The sequence below is a fragment of the Strigops habroptila genome, chromosome 4 (assembly GCF_004027225.2).
Source record: "Strigops habroptila isolate Jane chromosome 4, bStrHab1.2.pri, whole genome shotgun sequence".
NCBI lineage: Eukaryota > Metazoa > Chordata > Aves > Psittaciformes > Psittacidae > Strigops > Strigops habroptila.
Window position 1 is genome coordinate 73,924,220 of NC_046358.1, and position 17,704 is coordinate 73,941,923.

General features: G+C 36.3%; 1 protein-coding gene across 38 annotated transcripts in view; it reads right to left on the minus strand.

Annotated features, from left to right (window-relative positions):
- Nucleotides 1-17,704, minus strand: part of RBFOX1 (RNA binding fox-1 homolog 1) — a 1,252,174-nt gene that overhangs the window by 263,081 nt on the left and 971,389 nt on the right. For 2 of the 38 annotated variants that reach the window (XM_030482305.1, XM_030482297.1), the window contains exon 1: nt 12,360-12,717. The exons of 35 other annotated variants lie outside the window; for them this stretch is intronic. In XM_030482305.1, the coding sequence (XP_030338165.1) occupies nt 12,360-12,503 (144 nt within the window). In that variant the 5' untranslated portion in view covers nt 12,504-12,717. Of the gene's footprint in view, nt 1-12,359; nt 12,718-17,704 lie in introns of those variants that run through there. One more of the 38 variants, XM_030482304.1, reaches the window with a different exon arrangement.

Sequence of the window (17,704 nt, forward strand, 5' to 3'; positions counted from 1 at the left end):
TAAGATCATACAAACAAAACACTGAACTATTTTCTGCTCTGTAGCCCTAATTCCTTGTAACGCTATACAAATAACCAGGGTCTGCCACTTCTGCAGATCAGATGCTGCCTGCTGTAACTCAGTCATAGATCTGTGAAAATAACTTTCCCTTAGCGTTTCCAGAAAGCACTTTCAAAGTTCATTTTCTGCTGGAAGTGGGCACACACCACTTGTATAATTTTAGTGCAAATAAGCACTTAAAACTGTTCTCAAGCAAAAAATAAAAGAACATGATGATGAGAGAAAATGCATATAAACTGTACAATGCATGAAGTTTACAGCAAAGCCAAGGATAACCTAATTAGTGGAAGTCAATAAACTCTGTCGATCTACCACAGCAGAAATTCCGATCCTGTTTTTTTCTCCCATTAAAATCCATCTCTGCATTACATACCAGGAAAAAGCCTGTGAATGCTCCATTCCCACACATGCACTTGAAGACAGCTGCATGCTTGGTTCGGCTGTATACAATCACACAGGTTTGTTTATAACAAGCAGTTCCTAAGAGACGCACCTTACCAAACCATTTTGCAAGAAACATTATAGAAAAAACCCAACAAAACCCACAAACAAAATCACAGTTCCACCACCACCCCACAGTGGGTTTCTGGAAACATCTTTTTCAAAGTGTTCCAAGTTCAAACAGCATTACCCTGGCATTCCTTCTTTTGTTAGAAAACGGTATTTACAAGCTCCTGTTGGAGTTTCCATTTGTTACATGTTTGTGCAGAGCCAAAACTGCAAGTGTAATCCTCCAAATCTATTGAGGAGCATTTACCAATACTTGAAGGAACAGATTTGGAATCCCTGTTTTCCGTTCACATCTTTTGCTGCTGATGCACATGGATAGGTGAGAGGGAGATGATGAAGTATTTCTGACAAGCCCTTGCACAAAAAAGTGAGGAATTTTCATTCTATGCTAAAACCTGAATGCCATTTTGCAAAATGACATTTAAACAAGCACCCGGAACATCAGTCTTACATGACAATTAATAATGTGGACTATTCTGAGTAATTATGCTTACTACATTTTCCACCCCTCCTCCCCCTTTGAATTCTGTTAAACATATACAAGGAGTAGTTTAGTTCATGTTAAAATGATATTAAACAATTTTATTCAATGGAAAACCTGTGTACATAAACCCACCACATTACGTTAACAGCATTTCAAAGGATGTACACATGAAACAGCTAGAGGCAGCTGTAGCTCTGTACTGGTAGAGTGGCTGCTCAACAGCCATCAAAATACTACAAACTCATGCTCCCAAGCATTTTAATAGGTGACTTTCTGCAACGATAAAAGCTACAGAAGGTCTGGTCTCATTTTATTTTTGAGGCAAAAACGATCACATACTGTGTAGTTGGAATTTTTCAGTGATTTACCTTCATCCATCCAGAGTGAATATAGTGGACATCAGCATTACACAAAGAGACTTAGAACAGCTGACAGGTACATTAAAACAAAGAAATTCAAAACAGGGAATGAAACAAGCACTCTTTCAACAGGAAATCCATCTGTAGAAGAGTCAAGTTCTACAGTGTTGTCTCCATTCTTGTACAGTGCAATTTCTCTTGGCAGTGGAGTACCAAGGGTTGTTCTGCCCTAAGACCTGCAAGAGTAAAAGCAGTTTGAGCCCTGCTCTCCCCAACTGATGCTCTAGCAACAGTGTAAACTTGTACTTAAAAATAAATCAAGTTAATGAATACTTTTTCTGTAAGCAGCAGGAATTCATCAGCAGCTGTTTCAGTAATAAATGAAAGTTAATACACATTTCTAATATTTGTATTACCATTCACAACTCCAGAGCATCATTTCAATATCAAATGTATGGTAAAATCAATTTAGTAGTGGCAAAATCAACTTAACCCATATACTATAAACTAGAAGTACACTATAAAATAAAAACTGCTGTAGATCATTGCGTATTTTTAAATGGAATAGCATTTATTCAACCAAAGTAAAAGATTATTGTGCAAATACTAGACAGCTAATTACATAATGTACCTTTACAAAATTACATAATATGAGTGCAGCTTATATCCCTGTTTTCTGTTTGAAAAATAGATTGTTTAATAACCCATCAAAGCTATCTGTAAACCAAAGAAACAATAGAGCAGATGTTGACTGTTGTCTTATGCCTCACAGACATAATTAAATACAATGAAACACTCAAATAATAGAGGACAAACAAATACAAAAATGGTACTCTATAAACATAAACCTCAATTACTGGGCACCTGTCTTATATTAATCTGTGATATTTAAACCAGTGATGAAAATTTAAAAGAAGGTTTTTATCTGGCTTCAGACTACAGAACAAACTACAAACACAAAATTCCTCTCAGCATTAAGTAGCTTTAACTTCTGCAGCACCAGTTCTACATTGCTGTCTTCCACAGAGGTGGGAGGGAACCATGTTTTCTATTGCAACAAAGCCAGGACAGGCAGTCATATTTTCTGTAAGCAAAAGCTACATGAATCAATGACTCTGAATGATCCAAATAGACTAAAACTACCGTGCCTGCTGTGTAATACTAAGTCCTAAGGTTCCCCTGGAAAGCCAGATTCCCTTTAACTGCAAACCATATTCCCTGTAATTATTTTCTACACCCACCTCACCCTCCAACCTTTGCAAAAGAATAATGGAAATTAAAGATGAGATTCTCTAAGTACTAAACCAAGTGTTTATTTTCTAGAAGAGTGTGCAATAACATTGTTTAATACTCCATGACAGAATCTGAGAGCTTTTCTCAAAACCACCCTTATCTTCATTTCTATAATCAAATGCAGACACATATTTTCTTCAGTAATATCAATATCAATCCACTATCTAAACAGAATCATTACGTAAATTAATACAAAATTACATACCCAATCCTACAGTTACTATTAGGAAACAAAGTTTCCAGATGAAAAAACAACTTTGAAAATTAACACATTTATTGCAAAAGAACATGGAAGCATATTTTTGCTAATTTAAAAAAATCTTGATTTTAAAAGGATAAATGCTTTAATAAGTGTAATTAATGCTTTTATTTTAGATAAAGAATACAAAATTTGTTTACTGCAAACATATTTGCTTTTACACTTTCAGTTATTTCTGAGAGACAAAACAGAATATAATGTGATCTGCATCTCTTTATGTTAATAAAACCATGCTAGCCTCTTTCCGTAGACAACACCATAAAGCACAAATACCAAATGGAAAACAAATGGAAGTATAAAGCCACTGTGAAGCAAACCAATCAACCCTGTAACAGCTGAGAGAGATCTCATCCAGTAGTTCATTCATTCTTTATAGAAATGAAAATATTCCTAGGTGAATCAGATTAAAAAAAAGAAAAAACCACCACCCTCAGTACCTCTGAAGGGTTGTAAAGCACTAAATTCCTCTGATTTATGAAGGCAGCATCCACCACATTGAGCAAAACAACTCAGCATGCTGGGACCCTTTTCCCTGAAATTCCTTTATTAACACAACCTGGCTCTGCTAGTGAACAAAAGCAGCGGTGCAGTGTGTATAAATCATTAATACTATGCCATGCAATGGCTGAATTTCCTGTGTGAGCTGGAAAGCTTTCCCGCACAACAGGGATTTTGGGGTTGGAATTGGCTGCTATGAAATGTACTTCATCATTCTCTGTGTTTGACGCTTCCCAATAGCTTTGTACTTTTCCTCTCCTTTTTCTCCCCCAAGCCCAGAAACTGCAATAGAAATTTATTGGATTCTATGTCTGCAAATAAAGGAAAAGAAGGAAAGAAGCAAGCAAGCTTATTTAGAACTGCAATCCTTTTCCCTTCATTTAAAACGGGCTGTGTTCAAATAAAATCTACTATTATTAAATAAATTTTGAACTTTTAAAGTGTTTAGTTTACCACTTTAAACCGAAAAAAACAACTGAGAAAACCTATTGAAAGTGAGGTTAGTCTTAACAATTTTCCTTTTTTTTTTTTTTTTTTGAAGAAGAGGCAGAAAGAAGGGCATGAGGAAATCGTGAAGTTAAGCTGTATCAGTGTATTTACTTTAGGTGTACCAAAAATCTTTCCACAGAGCAACAGGCAGTTTCATGTGCATGTGCTAAGCATGGTTTTCTAAGTGGTGCTGGAAAAGATGGTAGCAATGGGAAAGGAAAAATAAACCAAAACTATTGAAATCGCACTCTTGTATTTTTGCAGCAACACACACTGAACTTGGATAGGGAACATCTAGACTACTTATCTTGCCCCTGAAGTATATACAATACAACAACAAGGTTGAATGTTTTCCCAAAGTATGCAATGCAAGTAGTCTTCATAAAACATTCTGCACTAAAATACTCCTTTTGGGGCTAGACTTAGAAAAACTGAAGAGTATGACAGAGAGAGCAATGCTGAAAAGGCAGTCTAAAACCATAAGCTACCCATCAGGAAAAATAACAGATATTATAAAGGTAACTAAGGGTACCATCAGTCTTTCAGCTGGGCCAGAGCATGATTCCAAATGTATCAAGCATCAGCATCACCGACAAATGAATTTATTGCCATCTAAGTAGCACATACTTAAGACACTTGGAACGCAGCTTTGCAAAAGTGAATGAGCTGAAGTCAGAACAAGGTAACATTCCAGTGTGCCACTTTACACTTCTGCAGCCATCCAGCAGACTAAATTTTACAAGAATAAGCCTGCAATGCATGCACAAGTCCCTCTGCATTACACAATAATGACATTCTGAACGGAAATAAATGAAGCCCCTGCAGTGCTATTCTGTCAGCTTTTGAAAGTAAATAACTTCACTTCTGACAAGAGAGAGACAATTTTTCCTCCTCCTGCCACAGAGCATTAATTGAGCTATGCAGCCATGTAACATCCCAGAGAAAGCACTAACACATGACAAGGAAAAAAAAAGCTCAAGAAAGGAGGGGACAGTCACTGGATATATGGGCTGCCTGACTTCTTTTCACCCCCAAATTTTCACACTAGCTCTCTTGTGATGAGATCTTATTCTCTGGGAGAACTTTTAACAGGTTTTTTGCCTCCCTCTGTAATGATTATTGAAATTTATTTCAAACAAATACTTTAAATTCACAGTGTCTTACAACAAACATTGCCATCATGAAAACATAAGCTTGTATTTTAAAACTTCTTATCACTCCTTGTTTGTGATGAAAGTTTCATGCCCATAATCAATACCCACAATTAACTATTTAATTTATAGACGTCTTACTGGCCACAGGAGACGTAATGCAGGTAGCTATAAAAGAAAAGGTAATGAGAAGCAAATCAAAAGCAGTCTTCAAAACTAAATAATAATAATACTGTTAGTGCAAATCAGTAAGGAACTGAGGCAAGGTACATAAGAAGCACAGACACACCTCACAAATCTTTTATAAGATGATACTGTTAAATTTATGCACAGTTAGAAAAAAGGCATATTCAAGTTGTTATAGATACGAAGACCAACAATTTTTGGTGTGATTTGATATAAAGGGTCAAAAGGTAAATTTGAAAAATTATCTAAGATGAAAGCACTTGCATTCTTACTCATGAGCATCTGAACATCTTAAGTACTTCTATTCTGAAGTACCACACATTTTCCTTCCATATCTAGGGGAAAAAATAAAAGTCAGTGACTCACTGTGAACAAAAAATAATTCACTGAATGCTTCAGTTCTTACTACAGTACCTAATTTTGATTCTGCATGTGTTCAACACAACGAGAAAGAGCAGGATCAAAACACAGTGAGATCTCTCCACAGCTGGAGCCTGCTATAGTGCAAAAGACCAAAGGCCCAACTACAACTACTGAGAATACTACAGATATTAGATATGCTATTTTCTCTAATTAAATTCACTGGGCTGCTACACTGACAGAGTAGGAGGGGAAGCAAAATGTAAAAGAACTCAATGGCGCTGCACTAGGCAACTCAGAGGTAAATGAGCAATGCTAGTAAAGAAATGACAGGAGTTCCTCAGGAGAGCTCTTGTACTACACATCACACTTTAAACCTGATAAATCAATCGAACATACACCTTTAAAAGGCAGGAAAGCTTGAAGGATTCTTAGAGGGTGTTGACTTCTCCTTTCCACGAACATTATTCTAACTCTACAAAGGAATGTGATAAATTCTAGTGTCACAATTTCCATCACTTTCATCTATACTACCTATTAAATACTTAAAAAATATCTTTAACAGAATTAATATTAACATGATGATAGTATTTATTTACCAGTTCAGAAGTACATTCATTGAAACGAAAAATCTCCATCATCTAGTACTGCATGGCTACTGGTCAAAAATCTAAACAAACAGAATGAAATAACGACCAGTTGCCCTGAGAAAGCCCCTGCTTACATAACCGCCGCGAACCTTCCTTGGCATAAAATACCACACCACACACATTTTTCAGAAAATGACCATCCACACACATATTTAGCAAATATCAATGAAGAGTGACAACTTACGAAGAGCTCACAACAGAAAATCCAGCCATCACTTTTCAGCTGAAGTGTTTTAAAATGTTCAAAGAGCCCAGTTATAAAAACAATGATTGTAAGCTAAAAATATTCACCTGCGTCTGCCACGTGGAAGCTCCTTTGCAACTGCTCTGGCTCTTATATTCCAAAGCAGCAAGAAACCTTCTTAACTGATTCTGGTTGGCTGAAGGGGTTTGGTGTTGGTATTTTCCCCCCCATCGCCCCCCCTTTTTTTCTTCTAGTATTTAAAGAGGGGAGCACTTAACTAAAGCACCTCCTCTTGCTATTGTGAGAAGAGACTTTGTTTGACAAGCTGTCGTTAAATGCCCCAAACTAGCTCTTATTCAGAATGAGTACTGCTATAGCACTTGATCTCTAAGCCACTTCTCATTAGTCTCTGGAAAACAACAAAACAGCTCTTGTGAGACAAAAGATTTGTCAACATGTAAATTTGTCTTGAATCAGAGGTGGAGTCTCGAATACCAGCTTCGAAGTTTATTGGTGAATACGAAACGATCTTATTCACCCCCTAATCAAGATAAACAGCACATCAAGACATCATTCCTTACTTCTGCATTAACACTACTTCCGGACTCAACAATTACACTCCCACCCGGGGGTCGGTTTTATTCCCACACAGAATTCCCAGAGAGTGCCACACTGCCCCCCGAGGTGCACATGCAGCCGCACTGTACAGTCCGTAGCATGGTAATTCCTTTATTTGTTTTAACAGGGCACTATAATTTATCTGCCAGAGTATAGCTTTTTACCCTATACATACGAATAAACAAGCACTGTTCCTCTTGAGGCAGGGAAGCTGGTTAAATGAATCAGAAAACCCTGAAAAGATTGCCTACCCTCAGTCCATCAGCTACTGGACAATTATTCAAGGCCCAGCTGTAAGAAAAACAGATGGTGAGTGAGCATTAGAAACGTGGACTTCTTTTCACTCATGCAGTCATAAGCAGAGGTTGTATGTTCTCACATGAAAATTGCAATGAAATAGCAGAGCGAGGAACAAAACTGCGCAAAGACTCCAATTTGTAAGCTAACAGATGCCTAAAATTTTCATAAGCTAAGGTCACATTAACTGATGTTACAGGAGAGCCACAGACTGAACGAGTACTATAAATGGATTAATAAAGAAAGGCAGTGTTCTCATGCTAGATTTAAACAGTGTCATCATAAAACATCAGTTACTGAATTCAACTAACATACCTGATAATTTGAAGGCTCACTGAAGTACAAAATGCAAAAGACACATATTTAGAACTGCAACTGCAATGGTGGCATTCAGCAACTGACGTGTTTGTGCTCTATAAAAGGGGTAAACTGTAGGCAGGAACTGTCCATCCATTCTAATTCTCTACGTAACTTTAGCACAAAGATAATCTGTTCTAATCCTTATTCCATTATTGATGCTATTGACTACATCAACTGAAAAGGCTACCAAATAAATCAACATTGAATTAAGCCATGAAGAAAGAATGTGATAAAAAGTCTTTCAGGCTCCTATAAATCATGAGATCCAGAAGCATGACATAAGTAACGGAGTGGAGAATTCATCTGTTCTCTATAGTCATAATGCTTAAGGCCCAAATAAAATTACACTAATTTACCATGTAAACACTAATGGAATAGCTGGGGCAGAGATGGAGAGTTTGTTGGGGTTTGTTTTGTTTTCATGGAGAATTCTTTTCACCATTGATATGAGAGCTATACCGTGAACTACTTTCTTGTTAAAGACAGAAAAGGTTGATATTGAAGTTTCAGTTCAATTGTTTTCGATCTGTGAATGTCCACTATGAGCAATTGCTCCATTTAAGAAGAATTACCCTTTGTACAAACCACTTCACTATTTAAAACAAAGCACATCTATCATCATTAAACAGAAAGAAAAAATTACCAATTTTAAAATAATGACAGCAGCACTGTACACAATGACATGGAATATTATGTGACGTTTCAAAACCACAGCTGACTTTGTTACTTTACTCAGAAAGCAACAGCTAAATAACTCTATGTCCAGGCAAGTATCTATCACAGGGAAACACCAGTTACAGAACTAAGCCTCCATTAATACACATTAAACCCCAATTTACAAGCGGTCAAAAATCTGCTGCAAAAATTACTTCCCGCTAGCATTTGATTTAAGTTTGTGGTCAGAAATTACTTCTTGCATCGACGCGTGCTAATAAGGAGGAGAAAATAGATGTATTTAGCTGTTGCTAACACCATGAATATTACCAAACGATAGGGTGCACTGCAAATCCAAGTTCCCTTTTCCTGTATCTTTAAATATTGACACTAGTTAAAATTCTAATCCAAATGCATCTTTTCCCAATTGTCCCCATCTTTATCATGATACAGTGAAAACTTGCAGATCAAAACCATATATCCTCCTTCAGTTTGTTGCTGCCACCAATATAGTAATTTCGGTTCTAATGTTTGAAAACTCTTTCTGGATTTCTGAAGTTAGAAGCATCTTAGTAAGAGAACAGCCAAATAATTTCAGACCATTTCAAATAGCTTAACTACCTTGGAAGCATCCTTCAGTTTCTGTTGTCTTTTTCAGGTGAATATCTGATTAACAGTTCATTTATAATGTGAACTAGGCCTCTAAACTTTATTTATTTTCAACTTTATTTTCAACACTTAGGCTTTAAATGTTTTTAGGTAAAGCATCCTGTATGCACAAACTGGTTTAAAAAAAAATTCAGTTCCTCACTAAGCTCTTAAAACATTATATACATGCATAATCTGGCAGGTATCAGAGCAAATACTTAAGTTTCTAACACTGAACAAAGTAGTAGAGCACTTCTGTAGGTACGCTGTAGAAAGCAATTTATCCATTTATACTAAACAAACTGACCAAGCAGTGTTAGTTTAGCAAATAAATAATGGCCAATTCCAAGTGACTATCAAAAAACGGACTTTCCCAAATGATTACTACAGCTCCCCAGAAAACCACCATCATTGTGGCTACATAAATATTTATTGTCAGGAAGACTCATTTGCCCATGTTGAGAAGAACATGATGTCTTTTATAGTCTCTCAGAAAAGACCTATCCAATTATAAAAGTTACATGTGACAGAATACTAGGGTATATAGCAGATACACACAAAACCAGTGAACAAATATTTTCATAGATTCTAAACAGTAAGGTTTAAAAACCTGAGAGCTCACTTGTAATACGGACGTCTGAATTAATTTTAATTGAGGTGCAAGGGAGCAGACATATCTGAAGTGCAATTTATAGAGGAAAAAAATTCTCGATAAGTTCACATAGTGTCTCTATACTGCTGGTCACTGGGTCCACAGGCAGGGGGGAATCATTAGTTATTAAGTTGCCAGATAAAGCTCTAAAGTTACCAGTATTTAAGATCAATACACAACTTCATAACATCTATAGTTTCAATGAAAGAGTGATATGTGCCCTAAACATACAAATCTTTTTGTAGGTTTGTTAGAAATTATCAGATATGGGAAAAACAGGAAAAAACAACCCAAACCAACCACCCCAAGTAGACTGGCATGGTAAAAGTTTATTAATGTTTTTCGAAAACGTAAACCACTTCTTAGCCTTTCCTATTTAAAACTAGAACTGTGTTACGTTAGCTTTGGAGGTGATGTCACCACAGTACTATCTTTCTGCCTGAATAATTTTGAAATAAAGTAAAATTGTTGCTAAAGAAATACTTAACCAAATACACAAAATAATCAATCATATCTGAATTAAGACGAAAATTATCTGACTCTCTAGGAATCCAGAATATCTAAAATGCCAACCAGCAATCAAGAGAAGCAACAAGCAGAGAATCTTAAACCTGCCAAAATTATCATCAGGAATTCAGATGACTTTTTAACTTTAAATATTATTGTGATTACCAGAGGCAGAATGATTCTAAACTGACAATAGGATTAACCAGGCGAGAAAGCCAACACTTTAAAAAAAGAAAAAAAGATACTCTCAGTGTGCCAGTTAATCCACTTAAAGAGTTAAAAATTATCCGCTAGATACAGCACTTTGTGAAGTGCATTAGCAATCACTTCTCATCTTTCTCTCAAATGGAAGAGATGGAATTGAATTCACTATTTTAAAGTAATCATTATGGTTGCACAGTTTCTTAAACCTTAAAGCAGTGCTATACTATAGATGTGTTTGCATAATGATACTGCAATACCTCATACAGGAAGGTTATTATAGCACCTAATCTCATCTTTAAGTTATCTTTTATCAGCTCCTTGTGTGGCCATGTTGACCTCTCACCTTAATTCACATTTTTCCTTCCAAAAGCTGAATCTTTAACAAACAAATTGCTGTTTGCCAAACTCAAATGAACAAATCCAATAAAACACAGGAGTACATTTTGTATACTATCAGTAAGTGCACAAGTCACACTGGATCATTAAAACTGATCTACAAATGTAATTTCTAAAACATATCCAGAACACAAAACTACTAAGAGCATGCATTTTAGTTACGACATGCAATTTCTTTAAATATTAAATACATCATATTTATCTGATGCAAATTTTAATTGCAGACATACGAATCCCTCCCACATACATGTATAATCTAGGGCGTATACAAGAATCTGTTATTATGCAGTCCCATGCTGCAAGTCAGAAATGGTTTATCCTACACTACTGAAGGAGAAGGAAAAAAAAAAGGCTACAGAAGGGTTTATATTCTGCAAATACTTGAGATCTATTCTTTCAGCATTAATAGAAAACAAATATTCTGAAACAAAAATAAGCCTTAACTTTATTTTATCTCATCTTTAGGAACAAAAAGAAATACTGTAAAACATCATTCAGGCATTTGTAAATACAGAAATAAAGTTAGAGACTGATTCATGGAAGTCAATATGCATATAAACTATTGTAGGGGAAGTTGGAAGAAATGCCCCTATTTGCTACAGTAGGCACAAGAATTTTGTTCTCTGAAGTTTCAGCAGAAAGTAACAGAATAAACAGGATTAATCTTTTTTGCATTTTAACATATTTCTGTCTTGGCTCTACATGCTTACTAGATGACTCTCTATAATGGTTGACTCAGTTATAAAATAGACACTGACGATTCCAAAATACTAGTTTAAAAAAGAATGTGTTATTGTCCAGTTATTTATTTCATGTTAGAACAGAGAGAGGGTACCAAATAACAAATAACTGGAGAAGGAGAGGGGTGGAAATATTTAGAAAAAATCCCAAACCCCTGAGGCAAAAATTATATGAATTAAAAAAAAATAAAATCTTAAAAATGGACTAGAAATTGGTATTATTTTGCTTGATATCAGAACATTTTTTAAACCCATTCCAATATACTTCAGTGACAGAAGTATTATTTCTGCACAGATATAGCTTTATCAATTTTTTTTCCTTTTTTCTTTCGTGAACTAAAAATAAGCTTGATTTTAATCAGCAGCATGTTTCACACAGACTTAAAATTCCTGGCTTCAAAGAAGGCTTAAACAAAACTGCCATTGGGCACATTTACATTAGAAGTATAATTTATGCCTGCAAGTGAATAAAGAGCAGTCCTTTATGGCTGAAACTCTGCAACAGTATCCATGAGAAATGCAGTCAAAGTACTGTGTTAAATATCTATAAGCAGCATCAATAAAGTCATTTAAAAAAAGAAGGGGAAAAAAAAGAAGATATGCAAAGGGCTTTATGCTCTGTTAAAACATATTTTCTACTCACTCTCACCATTCTTAAGTGCAGGCACAACAGTCACTCCACACAGTGGGAGACATTTATACAGTCTATTAACAAAATACATATCTCCAAGATTACAAATCCCCGAAACGATGCTGACAAAGCAGGCACTATAGGAAAAGAAAAAGTTAAGCAAACTTACCTGCTGTAAGTACATAAAAGTCAAGGCACAGGAGAGCTGGGGACACATGCCCACATTCGGCAGTGCCACGCAGGTTGCACCCGTAAGGGGATGCTGCATGGTGTTGCTCTGAAGTCTACGTAGAACAAGTGAGGGGGCTTGCATGCAAGCACGTTTGCTCTATCTTGTCACTACGCTTTTTCCCTTTTGATTATTTAAGTAAGAAATAGTATTTCTTGAATTCCTTTTTTCTCCCCAGCGCTAGATCCCTACATTCATTTGTCAGCTAAGGCAACTTGGTAGATTTAAACTACGAATTCTTAACACAGAGGGGAAAAAGAAGACACAGCCTGCAGCCTATTGATGAGCAAATGGAACTTCCTCAATGACAGAGAGCTGAAGCTTGTCTCACAACAGTAGCTGCTGACTAGTAGAGAGAGAGAGAGATTGACTCAGTGAGGCTCAGTCGGCTGGTGCTGATGCTGCACAGCTTCTCATTTGTCAAATGGGTCCTAGGGCAGGGTCTTTACCACTCACCAAAATTCAAATACTGCATTTTAAAAATCCCTGGAGAGGATAGGGAAGGAGAGAAAGTGAGCGCGCTGCATCACAGGCATCCATGAGATCTGGGCAATTAGTGTCATTGCCCAGCTGGGACTGAATGCCTGTTATGATTCTGCACGCACACGTTCACACTCACACATGCACTTTTTTTTCCCCTCCCAGGACTCACACCTGACATAAAAAGGGCTTTTCCCTTCCAAGAACAAAAGTATGAAACACAAAGTGGGGAAGTGAAAGAATCTTGGCCAGTCAAGAGGATTCTAGCAAATACACAGTGCTGTCAGCAAATGAGTTTTTTAAAATACACATTAATTTTGTATCTATGTTTCATTCACCATCACCAGAGAAGCCTATAAAAGCATTACAGTGAAACTGCGAAATATCTGTGTAACCACTGCAGCAGAAACACTAGGAATAAAACAAAATTCTGTGGCACACTGTATCTACTTTACTTGGGGGAGGGAAGCAGGCTTGGATAAAGACTGGATCTTAAAATTAGTCTAAACCCCATCTCATCTGAAATTACAAATGTGTTTGACAGCTAGTCAATTTATTCTAAAGAACTGCCCTATCAGGTTACATGGAAAAAATACAGTTGCAATTTTCAGAATTTAATGTTTACTTTTTACTTTGAGAGGGATACCTCAAATTAGTATTCCACTCTTGCAGGCTTTTTCTTTCCCCCCCTTTATTTTATGGAGTAATAATTATTCATTAGTAGATCTAGTTAGTCTTTATGTAATAAAGTAGGATGTGACCTGCAAATCAAATAATTTATATTACAGCTTGTCCTTGAGATTCTATATTACAGGTTTTTTTGAGTTTTTTTTCTCCTTAGACACAACTCAAGTATAACAGAACCCTATTTTTAATTACAATTTGACAAATGAATTAAATATTAATTCTCCAGGAAAGGTCAAACCTCAAAGCACCACCTGAGCTTTTGAAGGGGTTCCTTTTAAAAAGACTGCAGAAAATTTTAAGATTACCTATTTCTTAGGATATCTGACTCCCACAAAAAAACACACCTTAGATCAACAGTTTCATGTTAACAACAATAAATAAATAACCCACATGCAAGAGAAGCCTACTTCATCAACAGCATAATTGGTTTCATATTAAGATCTACCCTTAAAAACAAATAATAGTCCCCCCTTCACTGGAAACAGACACAAAACATGTCACTGCAACTCAGGCGCTATATTAAAATATATTGCTTTTCATTGTGCATGTGCGCACACATACCTGCACCCACACAAGCTTCAGAGACTGATTTAGATCCACTAAGTCTTCTTCACGCAAAACCGACAATCTTCCAGCAGAATCAGTTATTACATAAGTTTCTTTTCAAAAGCAGTCAATACAACAAACCCAATGTATTTACAACTCGGCAATCAACACCAAAACAATCATGCACAAACTTACAATACAGAGACCGTAAGCTTAAGAAGCACCCACGCTTTTTCAGTTTATCATGGACTGATTTACTAGAACAGCCCAGATAAAGTGATCTGTGCTGTTCTGTATGAGAAAAAAACCCAAAAAACACCCCAAACCACCCCAAACCCAAAAAATAAACCACCAACATAAAACCCCACACACACCACAAAGCAAAAGAGAGAGAGAAGGAGGAGAACCAAAGCCTCTCTGCCCTTTCTCCTTTTTTCATTCTTTCTCTCTGCCTTCAGCAGTCTCCTGTTCTGACAGGAGTATGTCATGCTTTTCTTCATTCTTTTTTTTTTTTTCCTAGCACAGAAAGGCTGTTATTCTGCAAATGACCTAAGCTGATAGAATTTTCCCTTCAGCTCATTTTCATACGAAATACCATAAATAATACATGGTACTTTAATCAGACCTTATCAAAATGTTTAATGAAAAACAAATACGTTATGTAAGGAGGCAAATAACCAACTCGTTCCATATTATGTCAGATCCAAAGGCAACATGCTTTCAGCCAAACTGTTTGAACTATATAAATCTATCCAATTTCCCAAAGTGAAGTTCTGGAACATGGTGATGGTCAAGCAAAGTTTCTTCTGTCTGTTGCACTATTTTATGGCTAAAAGGACATCCATAAAACAGATTAAATTCTTAAAAGCAGTGTGTTGAACAATTACTTCAAGAGAATTTAGTAGTGTAAATGGAGCTAATATTAATTGTAAATTTCTCATTGGTCTTTTATCCTTTATTTTCACACCTTTCAAAGGAAAAAAATATGACCCAAAATACTATTAATTTGTTACAAATGTATATTCATATTATTAAAACAAGAACATCAATGTTTTAACTATCCAGATCGTCTCTACACAGAGAAACAATAGATAAACATACATAATTCATAGTGTACAAGACCTAAAAAAGAAGCAGAACTCCTGAGCCTGATATATGCTACTTCAAAAGACACAGGGCAACGTCATTACCAGTTTTCAACCCATCCAAAGATAACTTGTCATTATATCGAAAAAGAAAAAAAGGTAACAAAATGAGATTTATTTTTATAAGAATAAAATCGATGTCTCTTCTTTAAAGCCATTTCCTTATTTATAGACACTCTTCTACCAAATCTGACCCATTAATCATAACCACATTCTAACTTATGGCTATAAATACAGTAAGTACCACCACAAGTTTGCCAAAGATCCATGAATGACCGTACATAATCTGACCTTCTATCCTCATGCACACTGACAGTATCATTGTAACTACTATGCAATTTCACAAAACAGCATATAACCCATCAATATCTCACCTCCAAATTATTAACATCTTGATTTTTCCCTTATTCTACAAAATTCAATGTGTGCAACTGCAAAGCCCACACTACCTACAGCATATGAGCACCTTCTAGTTACCCCAGTGCTGCTCTGCTGGGTCAGTAACTGAACTCAGTTGTCCCACACTCAGTTACTGATATTATCAATTAAATATCTATTAGCAACAACCACAAACCTTCAAAACAAAAGGAGGCTACTGATCTACACAGCCCCAACCAGCCTCTGTGGGAGTTCAATTAGAAATGGAGAAATAAAAAGTTCTTCCACAGTAATAATAGATCCACCTGATGTGCAATGCCTAGTATACCACCATGAGAGGCAACACTTGTTTTCCAACCTGTTTGGATTGTCATGGTACACATCACAGGCAGAGAACTTGCAGATACGCACCCTCTCCCCACATCCAGTGAGACTGCCATTTAAAAAATACCAACAGCAAAGCGCTGAACAGTCTGGAATATGCAAATAAAACCATGAAACCAAAGAACCTCTGAAACAAAGCAAAAAGAACCAACAGCATTTCTCATAGCTGATATACAAATACAGAAACACTCATCATTTACAATGCATTTAGTATAACATGTTCCATTTAAATTATGTGTCATAGCCAACTTCTACTTCTCAAAACTTAAGTTCAAATTTCACATTTACAAGCATTCAACCCAAAAGTTAACCATTAGAATTATCACAGCAGATTGCCTAATCACTTAAAACTTTTGCATCAAAAAAGATCTGAAAGAGATCACCTGCAATACCCCACACCATTCTACACTTCAAACTTGTCTTAGATCCCTACGCTAACAAGTTTACACATATAGAAAGCAGGCACTATTATAAAGATTGTATGACTCTAGACATCAAGCATTTAGAAAACCCCACCACAATGACATATTAAATTATCCATGTAAAGAATGTATGTATCTTTTCTACTTTACAAAATGGCTGATGTGGTATAAAAATAATTCAGGCAAGTGGTACAGAAACTAATAGTAGTGCAGTCCTCTCTCTAAGCACTCCTTTTCTACCACCACATGGAAAAATAGCTCACAGAACTTCAAGCTAGGAAAAGCAACATATTACAAGCTTAAAAATAGAACGCTTCATTAACATATTTTGACAAATCGCTAGCAAGCGCTAATATCTTTGCTGTTATGCCACACAGTATTCTGCTTTTCTACATGTGTGTTACAATTTGTTAAAATAAACTAGGGAAATATCACTGATCTTTTAAAATATTTCGTTTTATCTACAAGAATAAATAAAAGGGTTTCTCTCTATTCAATTAATGGGTGACATCTCATCCTTCCAGTGATATTTTCTGCTCATGAAAATCTCTATTTCTAATTTAAGGTTTCTGTTAGGATTGCTTTTCTGTACTAGGTCTTTGCATAAAGATCAAGACATTCCAGAGGCTCGTGCTTACCTCAGGCAAGTAAAAATCACTAATTTTGTTTCTATTATGCACTGTGTTACGTCCATTGACTCCTCCAGTATTTCATACCCAATGTCTACAAAGACTCCGTAGCACAATTAACCTCTTCAGCACCACTTAATACATATTTCATAAGCACTCAGCATTAACTATCTAGACTTTTTACAACATCAGAAACCAAGAGCCTTTATTCCCACCAATGTGTTCAGGGCGGGGAACATAACAAAATAAATGAAAATTAAAAGTTCAGATCTTAAAACCTTAGAGACACTTCCAAACAGAAGATGTATGTTCCTTGCCAGATCTTATTTTCCGGGCCTACAGTATTTACACATTCTGTTTCTACAGCAAGAGGTAGGGGGAGCAGGGGGAGGAAAGGACGGAAAGAAGACAGGCCTAACAATCCGATCCTGATTCGATTTTGTATCAGTTTATATCAGTGCGTGTCTTAAAAACTCTCCAGATTCACGGGTGATGTTTCACAGTAGAATGCAAGGTCAGCAGCCAAGCCTACGACCCCTCTTTCCCCGCTCAGCCCGAGCGCGGCTCCGCTCGGAGGGCTGTCCGTCCCGGCGCTGCCGGCACTGCTATACCAG